General features: G+C 36.9%; 1 protein-coding gene across 1 annotated transcript; it reads right to left on the minus strand.

Annotated features, from left to right (window-relative positions):
- Positions 1-11817: 11817 nt before the first annotated feature.
- On the minus strand, positions 11818-27636 carry LOC140158199 (glutathione S-transferase-like). Its single transcript, XM_072181328.1, has 5 exons — positions 27447-27636; positions 16550-16642; positions 15742-15857; positions 15252-15362; positions 11818-13190 (listed from the first exon to the last, which is right to left on the minus strand). The coding sequence occupies exons 1-5, from the start codon at positions 27610-27612 to the stop codon at positions 13017-13019; spliced, it is 660 nt and encodes a 219-aa protein (XP_072037429.1). The 5' UTR covers positions 27613-27636; the 3' UTR covers positions 11818-13016.
- Positions 27637-27801: the final 165 nt, after the last annotated feature.

The following is a 27801-nucleotide window of genomic DNA, read 5'->3' on the forward strand; positions in this document are numbered from 1 at the left end:
CTGCTATTACATGCCTACTTGTTATTCGTTTAATTCAATCATTAATCATGAAATTAAAGGGGCATTCAGAGATCTTATAAAACATATTGACTTACCATGCAAGACCTTTCAGGTCGTTACAGAAAGCTTACAAATTAATATCGCATCTGCACAATAAAGATACATAACACATAACAATTTTTTAAGTTAATGATATGATAAAGTTTCAATCAGTATCTTTTACAAAGTTTCAACGTTTTTTGGTGGATATTATTAACACTGATTAATCAATACATATCTTTCTCAACAACAGACTCGCGAATACGGAAAATACCTAACGTCCTACTCTTAAGCTTTGGTTTCTGCTTTTGTGTCTCCTATTGCCGAGCCCGAGAATGTCTTTGCAAACCTCATAAGGGACCGTTCACAAACACTTGTAAGGGGGCCTGGTGCAAAAGGGGGCCCTGAAATTTTTGACCCTCCTAAGGGGGGAGGCCTGAAAAAAAAAAAAATTCCTGGAAAAATTGAGTTTATATGCTTTTCTATGGGGTTGACCCATAATTTTCATGTCAAAAAGGGGGGCCTTGAAATTTTCGATGTCTGTAAAGGGGGGCCCCCGAAAAATGTTCGTGATAAAATTTGTTTGCATCAGCCCCCCCCTTACAAGTGTTTGTGAACGGTCCCTAATGTGGAGGTTTTCGTTATTGGATGGCAAATTATTTCGCTTAATTGGCAAATTATGATACAGCTGAATACAAACAGAGAAATTGAGGCAAGTTACATTTAGGCCTAATGATCAATCGAGGCTGACTTATCAAAAATTTGTTAATTCACTTCAAAACATCCATTTAGAATAGCCATTTTTCTCAGTTGCGTAGCCATGGGAAAGGAGGACAACTGTCCCGCTCCTATGGAAAACCTTGAGTCCACTGGGATGGTGGCCGCCGTATTGTTTGTTGACAAGGCATACCAGCGAGTGTAAAACGTACTCTCCATTTTGAGAAAAAAAGTTTCACAATTTTTGAACAAAAAAGAAAAATCACACTAATAACAATTGAATATATTTATGGTTATAAATTAAAGTCAAAAGTACTCTCAAAATTCTGATGATTTATATCTCAAGTGCAAAGAAAATACGTCCTTGCACTCTGCTGTTTATGGTCACAAGATGTTATTACTTCGCTTAATTCCTGGTTTACAAAATTCGCCTGACGAAAAAGCTAACAGATTACGTTACATCTAGGACGCTATCCCTGCTTACATACATATAACCTTATTTATATAGCGCTTTTACAAGATAGCAATATATCATTTAGAAACAACAACTATCCAAACATTTGGCTACAAATGAGTCTTGAGATTAGATTTGAAAACAGTTTATTCCCGAACACCTATAAATATTAATCTGGCGGCACGGTTTTGGACTTTTTGTTGTTGACATTTTTGTATATCCTGTAACTAAACACCATAGAGCAGACTAGAATACAAGTAGTCCAATCATGAAATGATATAAAGCGACCTGATACCCCGCCTGATACCATGATTTCAGGTGTCCTTGTTGTTGTATGGATTCTTCTCATGTTGCGAAATTGAAAATTAAGTATTAAAGCGGCAGAGAGGTGTGATATGGTATGACATATGTTTTAAAACAAATGTTTTACTGTCTCAGTGCAGACGTGATGCTGCTGCCACATTATGTCAAGAGAAATAGTGTCGAGGAGCTTAAGAATGCGCTAATGCTTTTTGAGCAAGCAATGAATAAAGAATTCTATTCTTCCGTAGTTTTTTCAACTATCCACTGTTTAATTATAGGCTTTGGTGAATGATTTCGATGCACCTCTTGAGTTTGAATAGAATAAAGCACATTCATAACCTCATTAATATACGCGATACATGTGATCCAAGCATTCTTATTTATTTGCCAAAACGCAAACGCTAAACGCGGTTACTAATATTTGACAGTGGACCTACGCGCCGTCAGCGTAGATATTAATAACCACAGCGTGCGCCGTGTTGTGTGTCGAACAAATTGCGAGAGCGCTGGCCGCCATATTTGGATTGCGCGCTACCATATTTGCACAGATTGTTTTAGCCTGATCGATTTTTGGAAAGGCAAATGTAAAAATTGTTTATTTTAAAATCTAAACATTTTGCTTTGGACCTCGGAATATCCCTCGGGGCTGCGATGCCCTCCAACATGTCCAAATAAGCGCGATGCGCAGTTATTAAGCTCTAAGTAATACCCCAGGCTCTCGGGTTTGGATTAATGTTATGCTTAAACACAATTACATTATAGCCTTTGGTTAATCAAAGATATTCTCCTGTGATATTCCAAGCGAGACACTGTCCCAGGGCTAGGATTGTGATTTCATAATCGTTTGACGGCCGATTGCAGTAAGCAACCACTCAACATAAATACAATGATATAACACCAAATGCCCCAGAAAACACCAAATGAAAATTTGTTACTGTCACTACATTTTCATAGAAAATAAGTATTTTGAAAATAAGAAACCCCGTGATGTGGAGGTGGGAAATAGAAGCAGTTAGTTTTCTGTAGAAAACGGAAATGTACAATAGACCTACAGAGTCCATTGGTTTGGTGTTTGGTGTATAAAAATGATGTTACAAAAGAAGTTGTTTTCTTGCTGTGGTGGTTGAATATAGCAACTGCTTTACCATTCTGACAAGGAGAAACACTAGTTTTCTGACGGCTGTAACTAAGCTGTTTGGGGATCACATAAAAGATCGTAGGTAATTCCAGGCAAATATTTCATTTGGTATTGTTACGGTTCACAATGACCCAATGCAAAATACACTGTTTGTGTAAGATTGTAAGAACTGTTTATTTCTAAATATGGTATTAATGGACAATGGGTGTACATAAATCACAGATCTTATTACAACAGATATTACCAGCTTCTTGTTCTTATAATAAAAGTGTTTTTTAATGTTACGAAAACGTTTTATACACTTTATATACCCTTTATATAACCCGACATTTAAACGTTTTCTGACAACCTTTTATAACCTTTTGGGAATGATGTTTGTGTTTGCTCGGTCTGGACAAGCTTTTACCCAGTCATAAACTGGTCGAGCTGGCTTGAATAGCTTAAAGTAAGACCGACTAGGGGAAAAGCTAGTCGAGTGACTAGCCTAAGCTAGTCGACCGACCAGCTTTAACTAGTCCATCTTGCTTGACTAGGTAAAAGCTAGTCCAAATAGGCACCAACTTGAATAGGTTTTACCTAGTAGGGCTTTCTAGTTTAGGTTTTCAGTGAGTAATGGTTCTTCAAACTGTTCTATCCGTCATACAATTCTTGGATACTGATATTGGACTCATTTTTGACATATGCTTTAAAAGTTTTCATTCAGCGTAGTGATGTTTACAATCCTCCGGTCATATGACCACCCGATGATCTTCCCTATCATCGATACTGATATCATGCCTATGATTAGCTTTGTGGTCACCGACTGCTGTTCGGGGTGGTGGTTCTTGTGCTCTTACATTCGAGGCAGCTAATGTTGTAAATTACACCGCATTTGTTGAAGAAAGATCTGATGCGTATTGATCGGTTTGTGGTAAGCCTTGACCCCGTGGTCACGGAAGATCTTTGTTTTTGGAGTTTTAAATATACAGGACTTCTAGTCGCTTACCTCGCGCAGTTGAGTGCAGATTTAACATAGATCGTTTCCTGTTGTTTGTCCTCTTCTGTGGTGACCAATTTGTCCACTCTGTCCGTAAGCGTTCCCGGGAAGCGTTCTGACCACTGACCTTTTCACTTGCTCCAGATGGGGCTGGGGGCAAAATTCAGGTATTGCTCAGCGTGCGTTTGCTTTCTGTATTATGGTGACTTTGATGCTACCGTCATCCTCAACATGGATACATGTGTCTAAGAAAGAGATTACTCCTTCTTCAGATTCGTTGATGAACATGTTCTTGTCAAGACTTTTGATGTGCGCTGTAAAACTATCAATGTAATATTCGTGGATGAGGACGAACGTATCGTCAACATAACGAAACCATTTCGACGGGGGCGAGGGGCCGTAACAAGTGCCCTGGCCTCGAAACTCTCCATGTGCAGATTGGCCACAATAGGAAACTGGTGAACACATCGCCTCACCACAGGTTTGCTTGAAGTATTGTCCTTTGGGATGTTCAGGATATGCTTAATTTGGAGAAGAGTGCGATCATTTAGCGCTGCGTCCTTCGCCAAGTTATTATTAACTGCTTCAATCGCGTCCGGTACGGGAATGCACTGTTCACATCTTTGTCCCGGTGGTATTTCCAAGCTCTTAATTTCTTCCACGAACTCATACGCATACTTTCCAAGTTAGTAGGGTTTTAGCTTTCTGATGTTAATTTTCTTCTCACTATTGGCAGTCCATGTACCTAGATATTTTACACTATGTTTATTTAAAAATAGAGTTTCCTTTTACGGCGTTACTTTGGTCTTCTAAGTATTCATCCCTAGTCTGTGTAGCAACTTCAACAGGATGAAACATTTCTACTGCATCTGCAATTATTTTTAAAAATACTTTTTAGGCACAAATTTTACAATTTGAGTTTCTGTGGTGTTGAATATGTATGTATTTCATAAATTGGCAAAAATAGAAAATATTGACAAGTTGCATGGAATTCAAGAATCCGTTGTGTATAACATATAGTTAGGACGCTGGACTACCAATTCTTTAGAAATGCTTAGTCGCGCTAGTATTAGCCTAAGATTTCACGCGTGGATTTGAAAAATTTTCAGCTGGTAGTCAAAAATTATGGAATCAAAACGGAAATTCTGACAAAACTATGATATATCGCTCACGGTGATGTGCGTTAGAAAGTTGGAAAAAATCCTTCTTTAGCGAACTATATTACTTTGAAAAGATAAAAAATTGATCCAAAAAGGCTCGCGGGCAGAGTTGAAGCCTATCAAAATCGAAAATCTTACACTAAATGACTGAATTTCACGACTAAGTTTAACACTAAGATTTGAAAAAAAATACAGTATCAAGCATTACAGTTTTTCCTGACATTTACTGAAAAATGAAAATTATTGCTTTTCATTTGGCCGAGAAAAAATTTTTACACTGAAAAGGTGTAACTCAAAATTTTGTTCATTTGAATACCAAATTCGATCGTTTGTATTGCCTTATTAAATGACTGAGTGAGCCTTGCAGAACAATAACAATCGGTAGTCCAGCGTCCTAACTGATAGTTGTGTTTGAAATATTTTCATGTTCAGAAAAAAAAGCGAATGGTAAGGATTCGTCGCAGAAATGAATCTATCAAAGCTCTCTGTTTATCCCCGGTGTTTATCCACCTACTCTACAGCTTTGGGTTGCATAATATCGTATTAGGTGTACATTGTCTGGTTGTAGTACATTGTTATCATCCATTGATCCTCATAGTTATCATGTGCCATCGGAAGTCGTCAATGACTTTATATAACCTTTTCAGTCAATAGAAGCCAAATCTAACATGAACGTAAACATAATGCAACATTCGAAAATAGCTTAATACTTGAAAAAGTTTTGTATTCGTGGCATAAAAATGTAAATACATAGGTCTGAGGTTGTGTTTGCTCAGAGACGTAATACTATAGTCCCGGACTACATGTATAGTACAACCTGATATCGACAATCAAAACTCTATAGACGTAATCCAACCTGACAGAGACAATCCAAAAGATTATGACCAAGTTTCGTGTTTGAATGTCAGCAGTCAAATTGAGATATAAACTTGGGAAATGTAAGGATTTCAAAGTTTTTTGTCACCGGCCGGTGTAAAAGACAGAATTCAGAAACGACATAATTGACAGAAACGAGATAAACGGTTAGAATATGTTGCCAGAAAACGTTTAAATGTCGAGTTATATATGAAGAAACAAAGCGTTTTGGAAAAGGAAAAATGCAAGAGGGAGGAAACATTAGGCAGAGTCACGAATGTGGGATGACAAGTCATTCCATAAAACAGGCAAATGCTCTGTCACCAGCCAGCTTGTGGAATCTGAAATGAAAAGGCAAGTGGCAGCATTAGAGCGCAATGAGTACCCGGAATGAGGAGTGTGGAGGATTTGATTTGATTTGATTTGATTTGATTTGATTTGATTTGATTTGATTTGATTTGATTTGATTTGAATTTATTCAGCATACATATCATCATACAGCCAATAAACATATTGCACAGAACATACAAAAACACAATTCTTCTAAAATACAAATTGAAAACATACAAAATATTGACACTAGTAACGGTTGCCTTTCCAAAGGTCTGTATTTCTACGCTCACCTGTAATAGGTTTGAGCACTCTTAATTCCAAAGGTAGTCACCTGTGAAATAATAATTGTTATATTACGCCCCCACTATTTATAGTGGTTGGGCTGGTTAGATTGCTTTGTCATGTTTTTGACACGACAGAATGTATATACATGTATATGCATTTCTGTTAAGTTGAAATAATGACAAATTTATCCGTCTGATGATCGGTATACCCAATGATCGTAAGTGAGGGTATGCCGTGAAACTATTAGTAGGTATGTCACAGTGGCTGCACAATAATTCTGCTACACTGTGCATGCAAGCATAACAGTGAATTGAAAAGGGCGCGCTTCAAATTTGGCCAGTTTTAGAAAACATCCATGTCGATAAATGAATTTCCTCATCATGCTTCATTTATCCAAATTGTTTAAATTTTTAATATATGGTGTGTGAAGCCTTTCCGAGGCTAACAGCGGGTCCTCAAAAATTAAAAATTGTTTTGTTTAAGAGCTACTGCCTGTTTTTATTGATTTTTGAAGATCGCTCATAAATCAGTAAATATAGGCCTATTGAAGTAAAGGAACTACCACCATTTAGCTGAAATACTAATCTTTCTTAGCATGTAAATTATTTCCGTAGACAACGAAGGAAGCACTTCCCTAAAACTAGTTGAAGCAAAACATTAAAGGCCCTTTCAGTGATTTCACAGGAACATTAAAAAAATGGAAATTTGTCAGAGTTGCTTAGAAATAAAGAATAAGTCTACAGAATTTCATTAAACCACTTTTCCCTGAATACATCGACAAATTAGTCAAAAAACAGAAGTTTTAGAAAGGTTTTCTACTTCAACTCAGATCGACTCGAGAAAATCGAGATTTTCGTACAGTGCGCCACCAATCGACTGGAAAAACTTCCTAGTCCAGTGTTTCTAACACGGGGAAGTAGAGTCTAAATTGATTTAAAACAGACGCTTAATTTTTGTAGTAGAAAACAAAATAAGCAATTAAAGGTCACCGAGGCAAACTAACGGTCAATTCAAATATGAAAAACAGTTAAAATTGTGTATTTTGTTTAAAATAGTAGCTACTGATGTAATAAGTAGTAGAAACAATACGCAACGCGTGTTGGTACGTGGAGAGTGAGCTTCTTTCGATCTCGAGTCGGACTTTTTGTACTGTCAGTATCAAAAGTCCAGAATCATGCAAATGCTTTATTTTGTCTAAAAATACACGGCTTTCGACCGAACCACTAGCAGGCTATGTTAGCACATCTATGCCAATTACAAAGGTACCAAAATCTGAATTTTGATGATTTTTACGATCGTCCGGATGAGCAAATCACTGAATGGGCCTTTAATAAATGCTATTTTTAGGGAGTAATTTTCCAAACCACAATAGCTCTAAGCCATTGTGTGTGTCCAAGGCCATACTATTTTTGTATACGCGGTGCAGTAGAGTGGGTGTTCATTTTACCGATTGTCCTCCCTTGTTAATCCAGATGACAAAATGTTAATTTAAAGTCTCATTGCAACTGAATTTTTATTTTTACTTTTCGGACTTGGCTTTGAGTAATGGTGACACATACCATGTTTACAGTAAAATGAAAATTATATTCAGACACCGTCAAAATGTCAAACTTTTTATTTTTTTGCATTGTTTTAAATAATTAACTGCAGTTCATTTATTCAACCTCATAACAGGATCATACTTAAAAAAATTATGATGAATGAACAGACGTTCATTAAATATAGAAAACAAAACAAAATTACTCATGCCTAATTTGCATAATAATATCATAAATACATAATTAGCAGTAATTACCTAATTTGCATAATTAATTACTTTTTGTGTATTTTTAGTTATCAATTGAAAGAACTTTGTATACATATGTGTGCAAAAAAACCGCACCTTTATATCATGTACGGTTTTCTATTGGCATCAATTTTGCATATTAATTAGCTGAACTTGGTCATTTTTTGAGATTTAATTTGTCTGCAGATTGGCCGAAATTGCTAAAATAGTATATTTGGTTAATTTATTATAATTATTCAATGACAGATTTTTAAATTTTGTTTTCTGTAACGATGTCGGGAAAGATAGGCATTTAACATGTGATATTTAAATTAACGCTGCTTTTTCAAGCAAGCGTCCAAATAAACCTTCAAAATCTCAAAATTTGCCAATTTTGTCATTACAGCCATTTGTGGCAGGATTTCATTCCATCTACGAGCATCTTTAAATTGACACTACATCACAATGCATTGACCGATTTCAATTCTGTTTTTTGATTTTTGATGCTTTAATAAAGCTTAATAATGTAGGAACATTAAATAACGTGTTTCTGCTGCGATTATTTTTGAGGTGATATGCCTACTATTAGTAACGGTTGCCTTTCCAGAGGTCTATACTTTGACATTTATTTTACGCTCACCTGTAATGCATTTAAGATAGTCAGCTTGTTATTTATATATTTATACAGTTTATGAATTAAGAAGAGGGAGGGTTAGCTGGGGGATGAGGGACACGTCCCCTCCCCCTAAATGTTTCCATGGGGAGGTCTTAATTGATAAAAAGAATTAAAGCGGTATTATTGTCCTGTGCATTTTCTTTTTAAGCCAAACAAATTCCAACAGTTTGCGCGCTTTGGCCCATCAGATGCCAAAAATAAATCCACGCACTCAAACTTTATTCTGATGATTTATATATCCAGTGCAAGGAAACACGTCTTTACATTGTGCTGCTTGTTTCATTTCAATCCTAGTTTCCAACATTCGCCTTACGAAAAGCTAACGGATTATGTTTATGCAAAAACATTATTACATTATAGCCTTTTTCAAAAAATATGTTCTCTTGTAATATTTCACCATGGAAACTGTCCCAGGGCTAGGGCTGTAATTTCATCAAGCAAAGACCAATGACCTTGGTCACCCCGGGCTTGGACATTGCAATGTGAAATGAACATTTTCAAGTGGTGCCTTTAATTTTATAAAGAAGTGCAAGTATTTTAAAACTATGCTCTCACGGTAAATATATTTTACTTAAGAGTTAAAGTAGCTTTGTGGTCTTACGCACATAACAAAATAGCATACTATAAACCATGCTAACTGTAGGGCCTGTCTTAATTTTTAATTTATGGTAAATATAGAAACACTCGTACTTATATATAGAATAAATAAAGTACGTTGTTTGAAAGCAAACTGTCCCCTCTCTTTCGCTCTTCTTCTCCCCCCGGCCCACCCTCTGTTTGTCTCTCCTACTCTCTTCCCTATCTCGTTTCCCCTTTCCCCCCTATCTCATGTATCTCCCACCATTATCTTTTTCTCCCTGGAAGATACACAAAAATGTCTTTTCTCTTAATTTTTCTTCTCTTCTATTTCCATTCCAAGATACCATTTTCTTTAAGAGACATTGAAAGTATTTATGTTTTTGTTGCTTTGTTGTATGGTTGGTAACAAATATCATGAACTTTATTTATATTTGTATCAATATGATATGTAAGTATGTAAATCAAAATTGCGTTTTAAAGGTTAATCAATACCTTTTTCATTGGTTGAACCATACCTACTTCAAAGATGACTTAACATATAAAGTCATTGCCTGTGCAAATACCGATAGTAATCCAATGATATATGTATTACACCCTGAAAATCCATTCAAATACTCTCTTTCTCTTATCTTGTTGCAGTCAGCGACATCGCATCTTAAATTTGGATTAATAGATTCTTTTTAGTAAAAGATGGCATTTCTATTAACTATTAAGTTGAATTTTAGCACAATAGACGACTGCAACCAGGAGGGGTTCAGACTATTCTCCTACACAGCCAGCTTGTGTCGGTCTGACACTCGTCGATCCTAACTAGGTTCAAGCTTCAGCTTATAATCTAGCCTTTACGACCCGTACAGGATGAATCAAAATGATTGGTACCCATCAGTTTTTGGTGTTTGCTGACAGGCCTGCTCCAATATGCAATATTGATCCTCTTGAAATGACCAGGATTTGTTGTTTTATGACCTTTTATATAACATTCATCAACAAAATAAGGTAGTTCCGATGTTGCATTTTGAAGTGGTAGTCTTGTAATATAACACACGTTTTTGTGTTTGCTGGGAAGGTTCAGTGTCCAGATTGCACCATCTAGGGAAGAATTTGATGATTTTAGGGAAGTCAGAATAGAACAATTCCCAATTAGTTTTCGGTTATATAAAAAAAAGTTTCCGGGTTTGACATATACCTATATTCCGTCAGAGAAGGGAGGAAACAAGAAGCAATAAGGGCAAGAAGGGTACATAATATGTAGATAGCAACCTGGGTCAAATTCTCCCTTTTGGGTCCATTTCTGTGGGAGTCGAGATGGGAGAGAATCTAGGGAGCATGCGACTACAGTGCAGTAGCGTGAGAGATTTTTCTGAAGAAATTTTCTGGAGAAACAGACACCCCTGTTTTTGAAGTCAGCTACTTCACCATGTTTGTTTGATTCAGAGATACACTACATTATTTTGCTTAAGTATCAATTAAGCATGGTGAAGACGGTGTACAATATTTCTTGTAAAGGATGCGACAAGTCTTTAGGGGAGACTGGAAGACAGTTCGGGACAAAGCTAAAAGAACATGAAAAAGACTCTGAAACAAAGTTGAAAGAAAGTTCACGAGACTACATAGCTCAAGAAAACCACATCACACATCGTCTACACCAGGTGAATAATTATTTTGTACGGGCAGTAAACGAGCCAATATGAATACGCCCTGCAGCAAAGCATGTGGGTCTATAAAATGTACCGCCCGGCTGCTGATAGTGCCTGCTGTTACAAAATAAGCTAAGCAGTGAGCGATTGATATTTGGTAGCTCGCTTTTCCCGGAGCTCTATCTCTTGGCCAAAAACCATATATCTGTATAGAATTGAAAACTTAAGAGGGTACTACACCCGTTGCTAAAATTTGTGACTATTTTTGCATTTTTCTCACAAAATAATAACACACTGGTAACAAATGTATATTATAGGGGCCCAGTTACTACACTGGAATTCCAGTGACTCAAGACAAGCGGTACGTTATTTATGATAAGAAAAGAGGTACTGCTAGAATGTAGCTCATTTCTTATTCATATATAATGAATCACTTGTCTTGAATCACTGAAATTTCAGTGAAATAATTGGATTCCTTGCCCCTATATAATATACATAACATTTGAGAAATATGCAGAAAAATGCAAAATTAGTCACAGCATTTATCAGGGGGTATAGTATTACCTTAGAGCACATACCTAACCACATATGGCATTAAAAAAATGAATTGAGTGACCGCCACTTTAAATCATTTTTGGCAGTGGCGTAGCCAACACTGTTTCAGATGGTGGGCAAATGGGGGGGGCGAGGCAACTTTCAAGGGGAAAATTTGACTAAAAAGTACAAAAAGCATCCAGCAGGGGGGGCATCTCACAGTGGGGGCAGCTTCCCCCACCCCCTTGCCCCCCCCTTTGCCCCATCCCCACAACACCCCACCCACCCACCCACCCGCATCCCTGGCTAGGCCACTGATTTCTGGTATTCATTCCTAGCTAAAAAGAAATTAAAGTGACATGTATGTATGGTTGTGTATTTTTTTATTGATATTCAATGTATGATTACATCTCGACCTGGTTAGAAATCCTTCAATTTCTCCCGTTATTATTGGTATTTGTACAAACCTATTGTTAGACTTGTAGTTGAATATAAATATGGTAAGCTTCTGCCTGTGCTTTGAACTTCCAGTCTGATCAAAGATGACAAAAATAGCGGAAGATGCGTAATTACTATGCGCAGAACAAACAAATGAGTCCTTCAAGCCGATGGGTGGAAAAGAAAGGTACCAAACTAAGCCTATATTCCTCGACTTCAGTGGAACAAATTCGCCATGCAATGGCTGTTGAAGAACTAGTGGATTCGTTCTATAACGGAACACGAAGATATCGGAATGATGACGCTGTCCATCATAGAATTGGAAGGGGCAGCAATCCTCGATAAGGACTCAAATACATTATTCAGAAGAATAAGGAAAGCAATCTACATTCACAAAAAGGGGGCCGAATCAAACAACCGTGATGAAGGTATCGTTTCTCTTGATCACGTATACGATCCACTGCTCAAAACAAAAACATCGTCACTTCCGGGAAATGTCAACAAGCCGGGAAGAGCAGTGGACTAAGTCACTTGTGATAAAGCCATCAGCCCTGATGGTGAAACAGTGGCATAGATTTCTTTTTGACATTTGGGATGGGGTTGAAAAAAATTCTTGAAGTATAGTGAATCCAGCACCTTTTGGCGACAGAATAAGTTTACGATACAAATTTGAAATATTGAAGCTAAACTGATGAAATATTGTGCAACAGTGGAATAAACTTGCGCGAATCGCGCAAATTTTGCACTTTAGGAGCTAAAATGGCCAAGAGGTTAATTTGGTCAAAATTTCAAATGCAGGCGTCAATATTGTATCCCCAACTTAAGCTTTCGCCTCATAGGCGTAGATCTAAATCCCCCCCACCCCATCCCCGGGATTTACGCCTATGTCGCGAAAGCTTAATTCGATTTAATGGATTTGTCAAGCAAAATGTTTGAATTATTTATCTACAATCCTACAAATGCATCTATTTACTTAAAGATTTACTTACAGATTATTGAAATAATTTAGAACATTTGTTGAAGCCCGAATTTTTCTGGGGCACTTTGTATAGCAAAGAAAATAATATCAGTTATACACAGCATAGTTCTTTATCCATTCATTTCCATTAGTTGTGATTATTTCAGGTTTACATTATAGCTGAGAACCTTTCAGGGCGGTTTGGTAACCATTCAGCAATTTGAGGTACTTCCTGCACTCGTTGTCGCAAAGCTGCTAATTTAGGCGTATCCTTGAAACAAGACGGGTTCTTTGCCAAGAAAGGTTCTGTCACGACGAATAAATAAATGTCAGCCATGGTTAGCTGCAAAAAAATACATTTCCATTAGTTGTGATTATTTCAGGTTTACATTATACAGACTTGACATTTAATATGGAATATTTTTTCGCAAAATTCCACGACTGGTCTGGTAGGGGTCTACATAAACCGCACGGGCTAAATACTAATTGGGGTGTGTCAGGTTTTGGTGTAAAAAAAATGTTTGACAGAAAATATACTTTCCATTAGTTTTAATTATGGCGCTCATAATGTAATGAATTAGCCTTAAATGGCGGATTTAAGGAGACTGAATTTGATTTTTGTGGGGATAAAATTTCTGAATTTGAGCAACATTATTCTGATATTATCAAATTTATTGAGGTTTGATGCGATTTTACTAAACCTAAATACCAATAAGTGTTCGTCAGAACTGAAATGCACTTGTAATCTACCAGTTTTGAAAGTAGGAGGAGCTTTGAAAATATGGCTCTTAGAAGTGGTACGCACTCAGGAAGTCTGAATGGCCCCCTGGGGCCAAATGTTATAAACGTATTGTACACGAAGAAACAAGCATGACCCAGCAAACACAAAAACGTTTTAAAAACGTTTTAAATAAGTTATATTTTGGCTTTTGGTTTAGGTAAAAACGTTTTAATAACATTAAAATGTCGGGTTATATAAAGGTCATGATAACGTTTTAAAACGTTTTGTATGAAAACACACTACAACAATATTTTTAAATGTTTTAAAAAAATATTATTGCAAACTATTTTTGCAAACATTTTTGCGAAATATTGTGTCAATACTTAAATAACATTATGTTAAAATATTTGAACCCAGCAAACACAGAAATGTTCTTAAAATGTTTTTTTCAAAACCTTTTAATAACATTTAAATGTCGGGTTATATAAAGGTCATGAAAACGTTTTTAAAACGTTATTGAAAATATTTTGGGCAAACATTTTTCGCAAAATATTTTTCAACCCCAAAAGAACATTCTGTTTAGAATGTTTTGTATCAAGTTTTCAAGATTTTTTTTGGAATGTTATTAAAACGTTTTTATACCCTTTATATTACCCGACATTAAACGTTTTCTGTAAAACATTTTTGTTTGTTGAGCAGTAGATTATCAAATAATGTTTTTTAAGGTTATGAAAACGTTTTATACTCTTAATATACCCTTTATATAACCCGACATTTAAACGTTTTCTGACAACCTTTTATACCCTTTTGCGAATGATGTCGAAAACGTTTTGTGTTTGCTGGGGAGTTCATTGGACAACAAGGAATCCGCCCAGTTGTTTTGTACCGTAAGTTTATAACATTTGACCCCAGTGGGGCCATTGAAACTTTCTGAGTACGTACCACTTTTAAGAGCCCTATTTTAAAGCTCCTCCCATGTTAAAAAATTGGTACATTGCAAGTGTATTTCAGCTGTGATGAATGCCAATTGCTGACGAAGTTTAAGAAATATCACCTCAAACACCTATAAATTTGATAAGAACTGAAAAATGTTGCATAAAGTCCGAAATTGTGTCCCCCACAAAGCTGAAATTCAGCCTTCCTAAATCCGCCATTTTAGGCAAATTCACTGCATTATGAGAACCATTATGTAAACGTATGGAAAGCACATTATTTATCAAACAATTATTTTACACCATCTCCCGACACGGCCTAATTAATATTTAACCCGTGCGGTTTATGCAGACTACGTCCAGACCAGTCTTGGAATTTTGTGAAAAAATATTCCATATTAAATGTCAAGTCTGTAGGTATGTCAAGAATAACATTACTTCGTTTTACTGTTTTTCATCAAATTTTCATTTAAACATATAGCGGGGTTTTTTACGTGAGTGACAAGAACAAAGACAATGTTTGATCGAAGCACTAAGATGACCTTGACAAAACAAAGAGTAACGTTCGCAAATTCGACTATTGGTCGAGTCAAGTATCGACCCCACTTCGAAATTTTGATTTTAAAAATATTCCCGGCTTGCAAAATAACAGAAGCAACTTTACACCTTCTACTCACAATCTAGTGAAAAGTCGCTACCAACACTGATAAAGAAAAATATTTTATGTTATTTATTCAAAGGAAAGTATTACCTTGTCACCAACAAAGAAACCATCACCTCCATTATTTTCAACTAAGAACGTTTCAAGAAGCGCCAACGTTTTTAGGCTCTCTTGTTGGAAATGAGTTTTCATCATTTCGTCCTGAAATAAATGTTTGTAAACCGGTTAACTTCATTCTGGTTAATCTGCATTGTTCAACGTTACCTAATCACTTTTTTTAAGATTCAACAAATAAAAATAAATATATCGCTGAATGAAAAACAAAACACGTTTGAGAAGGAGAACATAATAATGTGGTGAAAACGTCGGCTTCTCTCGAATTGAAAAGCACCATTCATGTTGTATTAATCTCAAAAACCTGCTGTTTTATATAATGGATACGAGAATTGTACCTCCACGAAGTTTGGTGTACGTCATGTTTGTTCTGAAATTGAGAATATCCCAACAACACGAGGCAGTTCATTGAGAAAACTCGCAGAAATTATAGACAATGCAAGGCTCATTTGGAGTTTGTAATTACCTGATCACTTTGATTTTTCTGCCAGTATGCTTTCATGATTCCCATCATTAAATCATCTGCTACATCAGTAATCATGTCCACTCGGGCTTGCTCTATGTTGTCTTTTCCATATTGGTCTGAAAATAAAATTATTGGACTGTCACATGACACGAATTATACCCACATCGGTATTACCATAAGTAATGAAATATAAACATTGCACTAAAACCTATAAAATAATAAAGTAAATAAATGTTAACATTTATATAGCGCCTTTCACATGTATCAAAGCGCTTTACATTTATTCCGCCGTCGTATGTCAGCTGCCATACAATGCTCAAAAGGCATGCTCATACCTTTGGGCGGCGCTCAATGGACAATATCCCTAACAGCTCCCCATTTCACCCCTGGGTAGAGAGAGACGAGTGAGGTAACGTGCCTTGCCCAAGTGCACAACACAATGGCACCGCCGGGGTTCGAACTCGCACCCCTCCGATTGCGAGGTAGAACCCGTACGGCTGCGCCACCGTACCCCCATATAATAATGAATATTGCTGTTGTTTTCTTTAATTCTAAAATAAAATGTCATCTAACGTATCTATCTTTCCAACTTGTAGGCCTACATTTCATAGGAAATACAAATCATTAATTTCACATGTATTTATATAAACGCATTGCTGTCAAAAACAGTTGTCAAGAATGGCTTCATGTCGGAACAAAAACGCCAATTCGTACTTCTACTTTGTCATACAAGATTCCACATCGTTATATGTATTAAATATTAATGTATTATTGTGATATGCAGTAAAAGCAATGACACACAGCTTACTTGTTTCCTTTGCCACATAGCGTGCTATCGCTCGGCTTTCACTCAGAGTAGTACCGCCAAATTCTAAAATTGGCAAGCGGCCACACGGCGTCTCTGTATATTCAAATCATATAAAAAATACACATCTAATGCATCAATGCACAATATACAGCCTGTCTCAAGCAAGATTGTCCAAGTGAATCGCGCCCTCTTTGGAAATTAGAAAATACTGTTGTGATAATGGTGCTTACATCAACGTGAAGGACGTAGTCTTAGCTTTACTTGTTTTAATCTCGAGATTTGTTCAGTTAACAACGAAAGGGTCAAATCACAATTCTGCCACTTTTAGTAGGGAAATCAAAAGAATGCATCGATTACACAAAAATACAAATTAAACTAGTTTTTCCTGTTTGTACTGTTTTGTCATGATACACGTATAATGATTCTATTTTTCCACTTGAAATAGATATATATTTCACATTCTGCTGTAAAATGAAATATATGTACATGTTAATGATTTTATCATGGTAAATACTGTTCTGCTTGTCACTCAAGACATGTTAAAAGACAGACAAATATTACACACATTTCAACGAAATATTGCATATCGCATACGTTTGGAATTTGACTGAGCAATTGTTACATAATCATTTCTAATCTTACAAATGAATGTTCTTTTATTAACTGTACTGTACAGGTATTTGGATATAACATTCTATTCAATTTTCTAAAAAGTGGCACAAAAGGGTTTTTCGTACATGGTTATTAAGTGAAGCAAATCTTTGGATTGCCGAAACCAAAATGAATGAAACAAACGATATTTGAAAGCTAGGACTGCCCTTGACGTTGATGTAAGCATCATGTCACAACTGTGTTTTCTAATTGCCAAGATTGCACTTTCTACTTGCACAAATATTTTGAGACAGGCTGTAGATGCCATAAGCAAAATACATTATAAAAATGAATAAGGGTCGCGGTCTGTTTTTATTACTAAATACTAATATTTCATTTGAAAAGACATACGACTCTGCTGTCTCTGTGTTTGTGTGGTGATCTGTAACAACATTGATACAAATGAAGATTAATTATGGGAAACATTCAATATTCAAACCTTCAAATAATATTAATTGTGATTAACGTGGTGGATATAAGCCGTCATTCTTTTTATTATATGCAAACACGACCTTTTCTATTCTAGGAAATATATATCGTGAGCGGGGAAAGCAGAGCTAATTTACAAAACATAAGTGAGTTGAGCACAGACATGGCAAAAGATGCCATAAGCATGACAAACGTCAGTGATAAACATTTTTCAGATATAACCATACTGTCCTATGAAAGCTATGTTTCTTAAAACAAGCTCATAAAGCAATAGGTTGGCAAACTTGCCAGCTTTATCATACATGGAAAAGGATGCCGTCATAAACATGACAAACGTACGTCAGCATGGTCAGTGATAATCATCATTGTTATTATTCAGAATTACAATTTTCTAACCCTATTGTCCTTTGATCCTGTTTCTTAAAACACGATAATAAAGCAATGGGTTGGCGAACTTATTTTGAAGTCTTACCAAGAACTATTAGATTATTGATATTGCACTTTCACTTGTTAGTGAGGGCCGTTTAGAGGAGCTTAGAAGGCGCCTTCGGTTTCTTATTTTATTCGGCATAAAACAACCATATGCAGTATTAAAGGGGCATTTCGTGATCCACAGCCTCATCCCCCACTTTTCTCAAAAAAAGTTGAGATTTTTATATCACTGGAAACCTCTGGCTACATAATGTTTATGTACAAAATATTTCTTGCAGATTAATTCGTTTAGCAAAGATATCGTGAAATTTGAATTTCGTTCTGGTGCACCAGAACGAAATTACAACGTATTGTCTATGGAACAGTGTAATACACATAATCATGCATAACTCGCAAACGCAATATCGGAATCAACTGAAATTTTGGGAATATGCTTTTTTCGTTGATATCTACTGAAAAATGTCATAAAAAGAGGATACTAGGATCACGAAATACTCCTTTAAGCAATTGCCCTGATTTATCTAACAATGGTGTTGTCAAGTAATAAGGCTATACGTTCTCTTTCATCAACAAGTTGGCATTATTTACAAGGTTCTAAAACAAATCCAATAAAGAAGGTGATGTTCACATATACCTCAATGACGTTTCGTGCTGTAACACAGCACTTTCTCAAATTGAATGACCAGATTTGACCTTTTTCTCGTCTGTTGCTTCCTGTTAGTAGCTGACGTAGATGGCGCTGTTAGTAACTGGTCATATGTGCGGATGGAAGTAGTGCCACAATCCCTGTTGAGTGTATTAGCCTGTCTCCTCTTTCGTATCCAAAGCTCTTCGCTTTGTGGTTACCTCGAGTGGGTGTTCAAATCTGTTAATATTCCCAGCAAGCCACAGGCCAAAGATCAAACACAATCCAAAAGCCGGGGTTTTGTGTGCCTCCCATATAAGCAGGGCGTCTCAGAAACGACACAAGAAGCACGGCTATCAGACTAATTTCAAACCACACAAAACACTCAGAAATAATAATAATAATAATAATAATAATAATAAAGCATTTGATAAAGCGCTTGATGCCGAGAGGCCCCTAAGCGCTGTACAATAAAAAAAACATCAAAGCAAAATCAAATTATAAACATGCATAATTAATCAGAATGAAATACAAGCTTAAAAGTACGCTTTTAAAAAGATAACCTATAACAAACTACATCTTAAAAACATGTTAAAAACCAGTTGATACAAGAGTCTATAATACACAGTTGAGTTCAATGATAATACACAGTTGAGTTCAATGTTAATACACAGTTGAGTTCAATGTTAAAAATTCAACATATAAAATGGTACAGATCAGTAGCATATCTCATGTGCACCTTGTTCACCCCAAAGACAAACGGGATGTCAAAACTACTGCAGATTGTGTGTACGAAATCCCCTGTTTAGGCTGCTCAAAATCGTACATCGGTGAAACCTCAAGGCTCTTTGGCACGAGAATGAAAGAGCATAAATCTGAATCGGATGCAGCTTCGCTAAGACATCGGTTGAAAGCAGACTTGTACCGGAGTCCAGCTTGTCCGAGTCCGAGCCGAGCAGAGTCCATTAGTATCCGAGTCCGAGCCAAGTCCGAGTCCTTTTGTGTCCGAGTCCGGACTCGAGTCCAAGTCCGGGGGTGCCGAGTACGAGCCAAGTCCGAGTCCAACAAAAATAAGACCCGAGTCCGGACTCGAGTCCGGACCGAGTCCGGACTCGGTCAGAGTCCATGCCCAGAGGTAGAGGGGGGGGTCATTCAACTTTAATGTGACATGTATCTGCCTACTGGCATTGCTTAGTAGGAGCCTATTTGTACAAAAATGGGTCATTGGGTATAACACGATGAAAAAGGGGTAATTGGGTATAACATTTTTAAAGATGGGGGTCGTATAACTTTTTTTTTAAATGGGTCATTATTTCCAAAAAATGGAGCAAAATTTTATATTTTGTTTCTAATTTGAAAATTTACAATACAAATTTACTGAAAAAAAAGAAAATTTCAAAGATTCCGCATAATTTTATGACATTTTGATGATAAAATTGTAGAAAAAAAGAAGGTCAGTGGTCACCATAGCACACACCGCTTTCCCTATACATTGTACACACCCACCCTACCAAACCAAACCCACCCCCCACCTCACACAGTTGACATTTTAAAGACTCAATCCAAGCATGGAAGAAAGAGATAAGAAGGAACCACAACGAACGCATTCACTTTGTCCACTCCCTTTACCGACATTTAGTTGACATTGTTATTCATGAGGATTTACTTTGATCAATACCCCGCGTTAAATAGGTGATTGGTATTGTATTCCATGTATTTGCATGTCTTCTGGAGCGTGTGTGAAGGATGATTTGAACTAATGACCTTCCGTGCAAGCACCCTATAGGATTTTCTTTGGTGACGTGATCATCGGTCATTGATGGCCTACATCTTTTTCTTCCATTTTGCCCAATTTTTCCGAACTTTGATGACTTTTTTCTCAGAGTTGGCAGTCTTTGGCACTGAAACGAGTTAGCTAGTTACGATTATACACATATAAACTATTAAATTAAACAGGTTTTATGTACCGGACTCAACCGGAACATTGTGCATTATTTAAGAACATTTTACATCTATTTTTCATCGAAAAAGTCACCAAAATCTTACCTTATTTGCTAAAGATGAAACTCAGCAAAAAAACGGCCGATTTTGATTACCTTTTCGATGTTTTATAGGACATTTTCTACACAACACGATCAAGAAAACAGTTTGACTGTAGATCCCAAAACAAAGCTACTATACATGTTCAGAGCATCAGTGAAATTCCATAATCTTACTTCTGGGTAGCGTTTGTTTGTTCGTGGATGGGTTTGTTATAACTTTTTTCCAGTAATGATTTTGCCAAGCATCGATCGCGGTAAATGGATCATACATGAAAGTAAGTACCATCGATAGCTTTTCTTTTCATGCGTCAATAGATAAGCGGATTAAAACTTGGCCGATCGAAGTCGTTGTGGTTCCTTCTCATCTCTTTCTTCCATGATCCAAGTAAACCAACCAACCGTACACACAATACTACAAAGACCCATACATGTAACACCTGAACGTATGGGGAATATACGGTTTGACCCCAAAAAAATTGCAACAAAAGGTTTTTTAACTGATTTTGGTACTATGGGACCTCAGGAATAACAGAAAAAAAGTCCTGAAAAATCGGGCTACCGGAAAGGGGTTTTCCAAGATGGCGTCCAAAATGGCCGCCAAAAAATATTAAAACTACTATAATTCATTTATTTTTCACCACAGAGTTTGAATTTTGGTGTCTAAACCCATGTTTTGGGAGTCAATGATTTTATTATGATCAACAAAAATATTGCAGAGTGATCAGATAACCTAGAAATCCAAGATGGCGTCCAAAATGGCCACCGATACCCTTATAATTGCTACAAATCACTTATTTCTTGTCATAGAGCTATCATTTTGGTGTCTATTCCTATGTTTGTGGGTTCAACACATCCAATGAGACCATTAAAACTTTCATCAAGTGAGAGTATCCATCATGAATTTCAAAATGGCTGCCATTTCTGATATATTTTGCCAAAATTGCAATTTTTTGAAAATAACAGAAGCTATACATTATATTTTTAATGTTTTATAAAACTGTTTTATTAAACAATTAAAAAATAATACAAAACAAATAAAATGGAATCATTAATTTTATTAATAAATGATTTATTCAATATATTTCCATCAATAAGGATATTGATATCTTATGGGAGCTCTCAAGCAACTCCTAATTGGCCAGGAATGATGCACACTATCCATAGAGGAAACGAGCACCCGGGTCAGTCTTTGGTTGTGTTTTTACCTATGATAGACATGTATTCAGGGGATAAGACCTGTATTCTTTCCACATTGGAGTTCCTTTGCAGTTTGGCAATTTGTCACCAATAGTCATATTTGACCAGCCCCTATGCTGAGATCATCCATGATGCACTGGAGAACAGCCCATTGAAAAGGATCGTCTTGCTGCTGGGTTGTTTTCATACATTCATGAATTTACTTGGAGCAATAGGTACTCTAATGCAAAGGACAGGACTTCAAGACATCCTAGAATCTGTGTATGGTGAAAATGCTGTTGTGCTTATGTTCACTGGAAAGTCTGTCCAAAGAGCATTCCAGGACCACCTGCTGGTAGACAAGTGTCTAAACCAAATTGTATCAGATGTGCTGCATGATAATCCCCAATTTGTGACATTGATGGATGAATCTGAAGATGTGTACTCTTCTTTGATGGTAGGGAAACAACATTGGAGAGTATTGAGACATCTGATATATTGGGCAAGATCAAGCTAGAACTTGAAGATGTTGAGAGTGGCCAGAGCTTTGATCATGGCAGATCGCACCGGATGTTTGTCCATGTACCTAAGTGCTGTTGCTGACTGCCTTCCAATTTTTGCTGCAGCTGGACATTACAACTACTTGAAATCGGCATATCTCTACATTCAAGAGATGAGTGAGCTTGATACCAAACATCCAGACGTTTTCCAGAAATTCTCCAATGACTTTTATGTCATTCGCCGCAGTAATCAGTTTTGGGCAGGCCTAAGTTCAGATCTAGTAATCGAAGTAACACGTGAAGCGGTATGAACGAAGAGCAGCAATCACAGTGGATGATAACAATGCCATGCAGGAAATCAATCGCCTCTCCGACTCTATAAGTGAGCAGCATAAAGAGTCCGCTGAATCAAGGATCAATAGAGATACATTAGACTTATCCAAATTAAGTTCAAAGTTTGATACTTACTCACACTTCTCTTCAGACCCTTCCTTAAGAAATGTTGTGAATGGTGTAGTGGCCGATGCCGATGTTAATGTTCATGAGTATGAGTCAGTTGGAATGGAAATCGTAGCCAAAATGCATGACCAACCAGCCTTTAAAGTATCATTCAAGCTCAAAGACAAGCAAAATCCTTGGAGATTCGTCTGCTGTACCAATTGCTCCATATCAGACCATTGACCCCGCCCTCTTATTTCAACGGTTTGTAGTAGTGTAGCAAATAGGAGAGCTTTCAATGCAAGAGGTTATGGATTACGACCTCAGTACATTTCCTCCCACCTTGTTTGAGACTAGAAACATTTTCCGAGAAGCAGATGAGCCTCAAATAGCTACCACTATCACTGAACATTCAAGCAACATGACGTCAGTTGATTACGAAGTCCTCAAAGAGTCTTATCCAATTACTGATCATTACTGGAAACACCCGGGTGGAAACAGTTATGGGTTGATTGCACAGTCATATGCAGATTTCACTGTTTTCCATTATGGATTGGCAACTGTGGTCTTTGATGATGGGTATGGTGGAGGTCCGTCCATCAAAGACAATACACACCAACGACTCAAAAACCATTCTCCCAAACCAGTCAGGGCAAATCATTGTGGATTTTGGTAGCAAAGCTATGGCTGTTATGTTTGGCAGCAATGGGGAGAGTTCACTTGCAATCCTGCGCTACAACATATTTGTCAAGAAGATAACATCTGCAAAATCGTTTGTCACTCCTGAACGTTTGCCTCCTACTACATCCTCCACCAAATGTTACTGCCTCAGAGTTTACTACCAGATTATGGTCTGGATGGGGACTAACAATGGTATGGATGTCTTGGACTGGGAATAGACAGCAATCAGATGTTTCCGATCATGACTGACATGAAGGCTGCTCCTGATAACCCACTCAAAATGATCCACTGTAATTGCAAAAAGTGCCCACCTCGCTGCAACTGCCAAAGATATACGGACTACCATGTCATGCTGGATGTGGACCCTGCCAAACTGACTCATGTGACAATTCATAAAGCAATCAAATAGTTATGGAAGATGATTGTGATGGAGAGTGAAAATGATGTACTATAGCTAATTAACTCAATTAAAATGATCAGAATTTTAGTCCTGCCTGAGTAAGGGACGTCATATGATACTGAAAATAAAGGCTTCTAGTAAAACATCATTATCATTATGTGCCTATATGTATGACTGAGTATACAAAATATTGTATGAACTCTTTATGCCTATTATGTCTGAGTCTACATAATATTGTATGAACTCTCTATACCAATTATGTCCTAGTCTACATAATATTGTATGAACTCTTTTCCAAATTAGACTCTTTACAAGCCAATGGGATTACGCCTCTACCTAATTTTGACTAGCCAATTTATGACAGCCAACATTTGACCTGCCTATTGTGTCTCACCAATATTGACTTTTATCTTATCATTGCTGAAATTGGGCAATCTATTTCAGCTAAACTAGGAGACTTGTCTCAGTACTCCTGCATAGGGATGGTACTTTGGTAGGGATATCAGCCAACCAACCAACCAACCAACCAACCATCGCACTGCATTTTATTTCGACTCCATCAGTGCTGGCAACTTTGGCTGTTGTCTTTACCCACTGGGAAGTACTTTTAAGATAATATAAATACAGTTCAAGTCATTTTAAGGTTTTTCTCACTTGACCAACCAATCATAGTGAGACACGTCACTACCAACCTGAAACGACAGGTAATATATACAGTATAAAACAATTTTTTGGTTGGACCTCCAAACATGGGTGTAGATACTAAAATGTCAACTTTCAATAGATCATTATTGCGTTAAAAACTATCACCTAAATACTAGATTTTAGGCAGCCATTTTGGATTTATAGCTTATCTGATTAATCTGAAATATTTTTGTTAGTCAAAGAAGAATCCTTGACCCCCAAAACATGGGTGTAGACACCAAAATTGCAACTCATGGGTGACAAATAAGTATATTATAAGGTTGTTGTTTTTTGGCGGCCATTTTGGACGCCATCTTGGATTTCTAGGTTATCTGATCACTCTGCAATATTGGATGATCTCAGCATAGGGGCTGGTCAAATATGACTATTGGTGACAGGTTATATTCCATTGCCAAACTGCAAAGGAACTCCAATGCCCTGGCTCCAATGTGGAAAGAATACAGGTCTTATCCCCTGAATACATATCTATCATAGGCAAAAACACAACCAAAGACGTTTCCTCCATGGATAGTGTGCATCATTCCTGGCCAATTAGGAGTTGCTTGTTTGAAGTTGATCGAGAGCTCCCATAAGATATCAATATCCTTATTGATGGAAATATATTGAATAAATCATTTATTAATAAAATTAATGATTCCATTTTATTTGATTTGTATTATTTTTTTAATTGTTTAATAAAACAGTTTTATAAAACATTTAAAATATAATGTATAGCTTCTGTTATTTTCAAAAACTTGCCATTTTGGCAAAATATATCAGAAATGGCAGCCATTTTGAAATTCAAGATGGATGCTATCACTTGGTGAAAGTTTTAATGGTCTCAATGGATTTGTTGAACTCACAAACATAGGGATAGACACCAAAATTATAGCTCTATGACAAGAAATAAGTGATTTATAGCAATTTTAAGGGTATCGGCGGCCATTTTGGACGCCATCTTGGATTTCTAGGTTATCTGATCACTCTGCAATATTTTTGTTGATCATAATAAAATCATTGACCCCCAAGACATGGGTTTAGACACCAAAATTCCAACTCTGTGGTGAAAAATTAATGAATTATAGTAATTTTAAGATTTTTTGGCGGCCATTTTGGACGCCATCTTGGAAAACCACTTTCCGGTAGCCCGATTTTTTGGGACTTTTTTTCTGTTATTCCTGAGGTCCCATAGTACCAAAATCAGTTAAAAAACCTTTTGTTGCAATTTTTTTGACGTAACCCCCCCCCCCCCTTATTTTCATATATTCCCCCGCAGCAGTCATGTGGGGAAATTTGTGTGGGGTGTGTGTGTGGCACACTACATGTAAACTTTTGCGCCCAGGAACTAGAGAAGCATACATGTACATGTAAATGAATTGCATTGTATTCAAAATTTGAAATTTTACATTACAGAAATATAAGATCATCATCATCATCATCACCTTTTTACGTCATCATCGTTATCATCATTGTCATAATAATAATAATACTAACCAGGGCCGGATTTACCATAGGGCCAGATGGGCCCGGGCCCAGGGCCCCCAAATTGTGGAGGCCCCCAAAAGTGCCCTATGCAGTGTGCATCTTAATTTTAGCCGAAAAACACCATGTTTTGTGCCAAAATAGCCCACAAAAATTGTAAAATTTTGAGCGCTTCGCGCGCACTGGCCTGTTTTATAGAAAAATTCAGCTTCAATTCAGGCCAAAATAGTCTAAAATTTAATTTTTTTCGGCGGCGAACGCAGAGGGGCGCAAAAAGGGGCGAAAAAAGAAAAAAAAAACGGGAATGGAGAAAGAAAAGGAAAGAAAAAAATGAGGGCGGATAAAAAGAAAAAATGGGAGGGATAAAAAAATACAGAAAAGAAGGAAAGCGGTCGTGGGCAGCAGTGGCGTATATAGCGACGGGGGAGTTGGCAGGTGGGGGCACCATCCTTAGGGGCACGGAATTGACCAATTCAGCATCGATTCTGCGCCCCTCCAAGTCAAAATTTTCGCGCGCTTCGCACGCATTTCACTACAAGATCACTTTAAAGATCAATTAATAATTAATTACAGCCAAAATTTATTTGTGGTAGACCCTATTTAAAATCAATCAATTGACCAATTCAGCATCGATTCTGCGCCCTCCAAGCGATGAAAGTCAAAATTTTCGCTCGCTTCGCGCGCATTTCACTTCAAAATCATTTTAAAGATAATGAAGAATTAATTACAGCCAAAATTTATTAGTGGTAGGCACTATTTGTGGAAATTTTCGCGCGTTCAGCGCGCAAAAGTTTCAAGAATCGGGGTGAGGGGGGCGTCACAAGCCCTAACTACGCCTAGCATCCTCTTTTTATGACATTTTTCAGTAGATATTCACGAAAAAAGCTTATTCCCAAAATTTCAGTTGATTCTGATTATGCGTTTGGGAGTTATGCATGATTATATGTATTACACGGCTCCACAGGCCACTGTGTGTAATTTCGTTCTGGTATACCAGAACGAAATTCAAATTTGACGATATTTTTGCTAAACGAGTATAATCTGCAAGAATTTTTTGGTACAGGTTTCCAGTGAAAAAAGTGGGGGATGAGGCTGTAGATAACGAAATGCCCCTTTAAATAAGCACATATTTCCAAAATAGAACCAATCTACAAAAAAGCTTCGGATATGTTATAATTTTTGCTAGCATGTGTTCCTGTCCATGTCTAGAACGGAATTGGTTTGTAAGCTAATTCAAGTATTCAATTGATACACAGTTTTAACCCCTTTGCTTAAGAATTTCTCTCGGGAAATTTCTCTCATAAATTATAAATAATGCATTTTTGGTCAAATAATTACACGTCCACAATAAACTTACTCAGTTTCAATGCTGGCCATTCGTCTAATGATATTCTGATGTCCTCAAATTCAATTCCAGCGGATACAAAAAGAAGACGAATTAAATCAGCACGGCCTCGAAAATCAAAATAAGTCAACTTATAACCTGCCATGGTGGTGGTTGTTAGATCACGAACAGAACACATATAGAGATATGTTCAGATCACACAGCTCTGTTCTTGAACTCTGTACTGTGACCGGATTAAGCAAATAAGCTCCGAAGCACGCAATTCTCTACCAAGCCCCGTGTACAGCAACATACGCCATAGGTTAAGTGTTTTTAAAATGCGTAAAAAAAGCAACTTGATTTTAGTTTATTGCACAAGCTAAGGAAG

Source organism: Amphiura filiformis, chromosome 8 (genome assembly GCF_039555335.1).
Source record: "Amphiura filiformis chromosome 8, Afil_fr2py, whole genome shotgun sequence".
Classification (NCBI taxonomy): Eukaryota; Metazoa; Echinodermata; class Ophiuroidea; order Amphilepidida; family Amphiuridae; genus Amphiura; species Amphiura filiformis.

Coding starts and splice junctions, on each gene's coding strand:
- LOC140158199 (XM_072181328.1), bottom strand. CDS start 27,612: ATGTGTTCTGTTCGTGATCTAACAACCACCACCATGGCAGGTTATAAG. Junction 15,858..16,549: donor CTATGTGGCAAAGGAAACAA/GTAAGCTGTGTG, acceptor TTTTATTTTCAG/ACCAATATGGAAAAGACAAC. Junction 13,191..15,251: donor GTTTCTTTGTTGGTGACAAG/GTAATACTTTCC, acceptor ATTTTTTTGCAG/CTAACCATGGCTGACATTTA.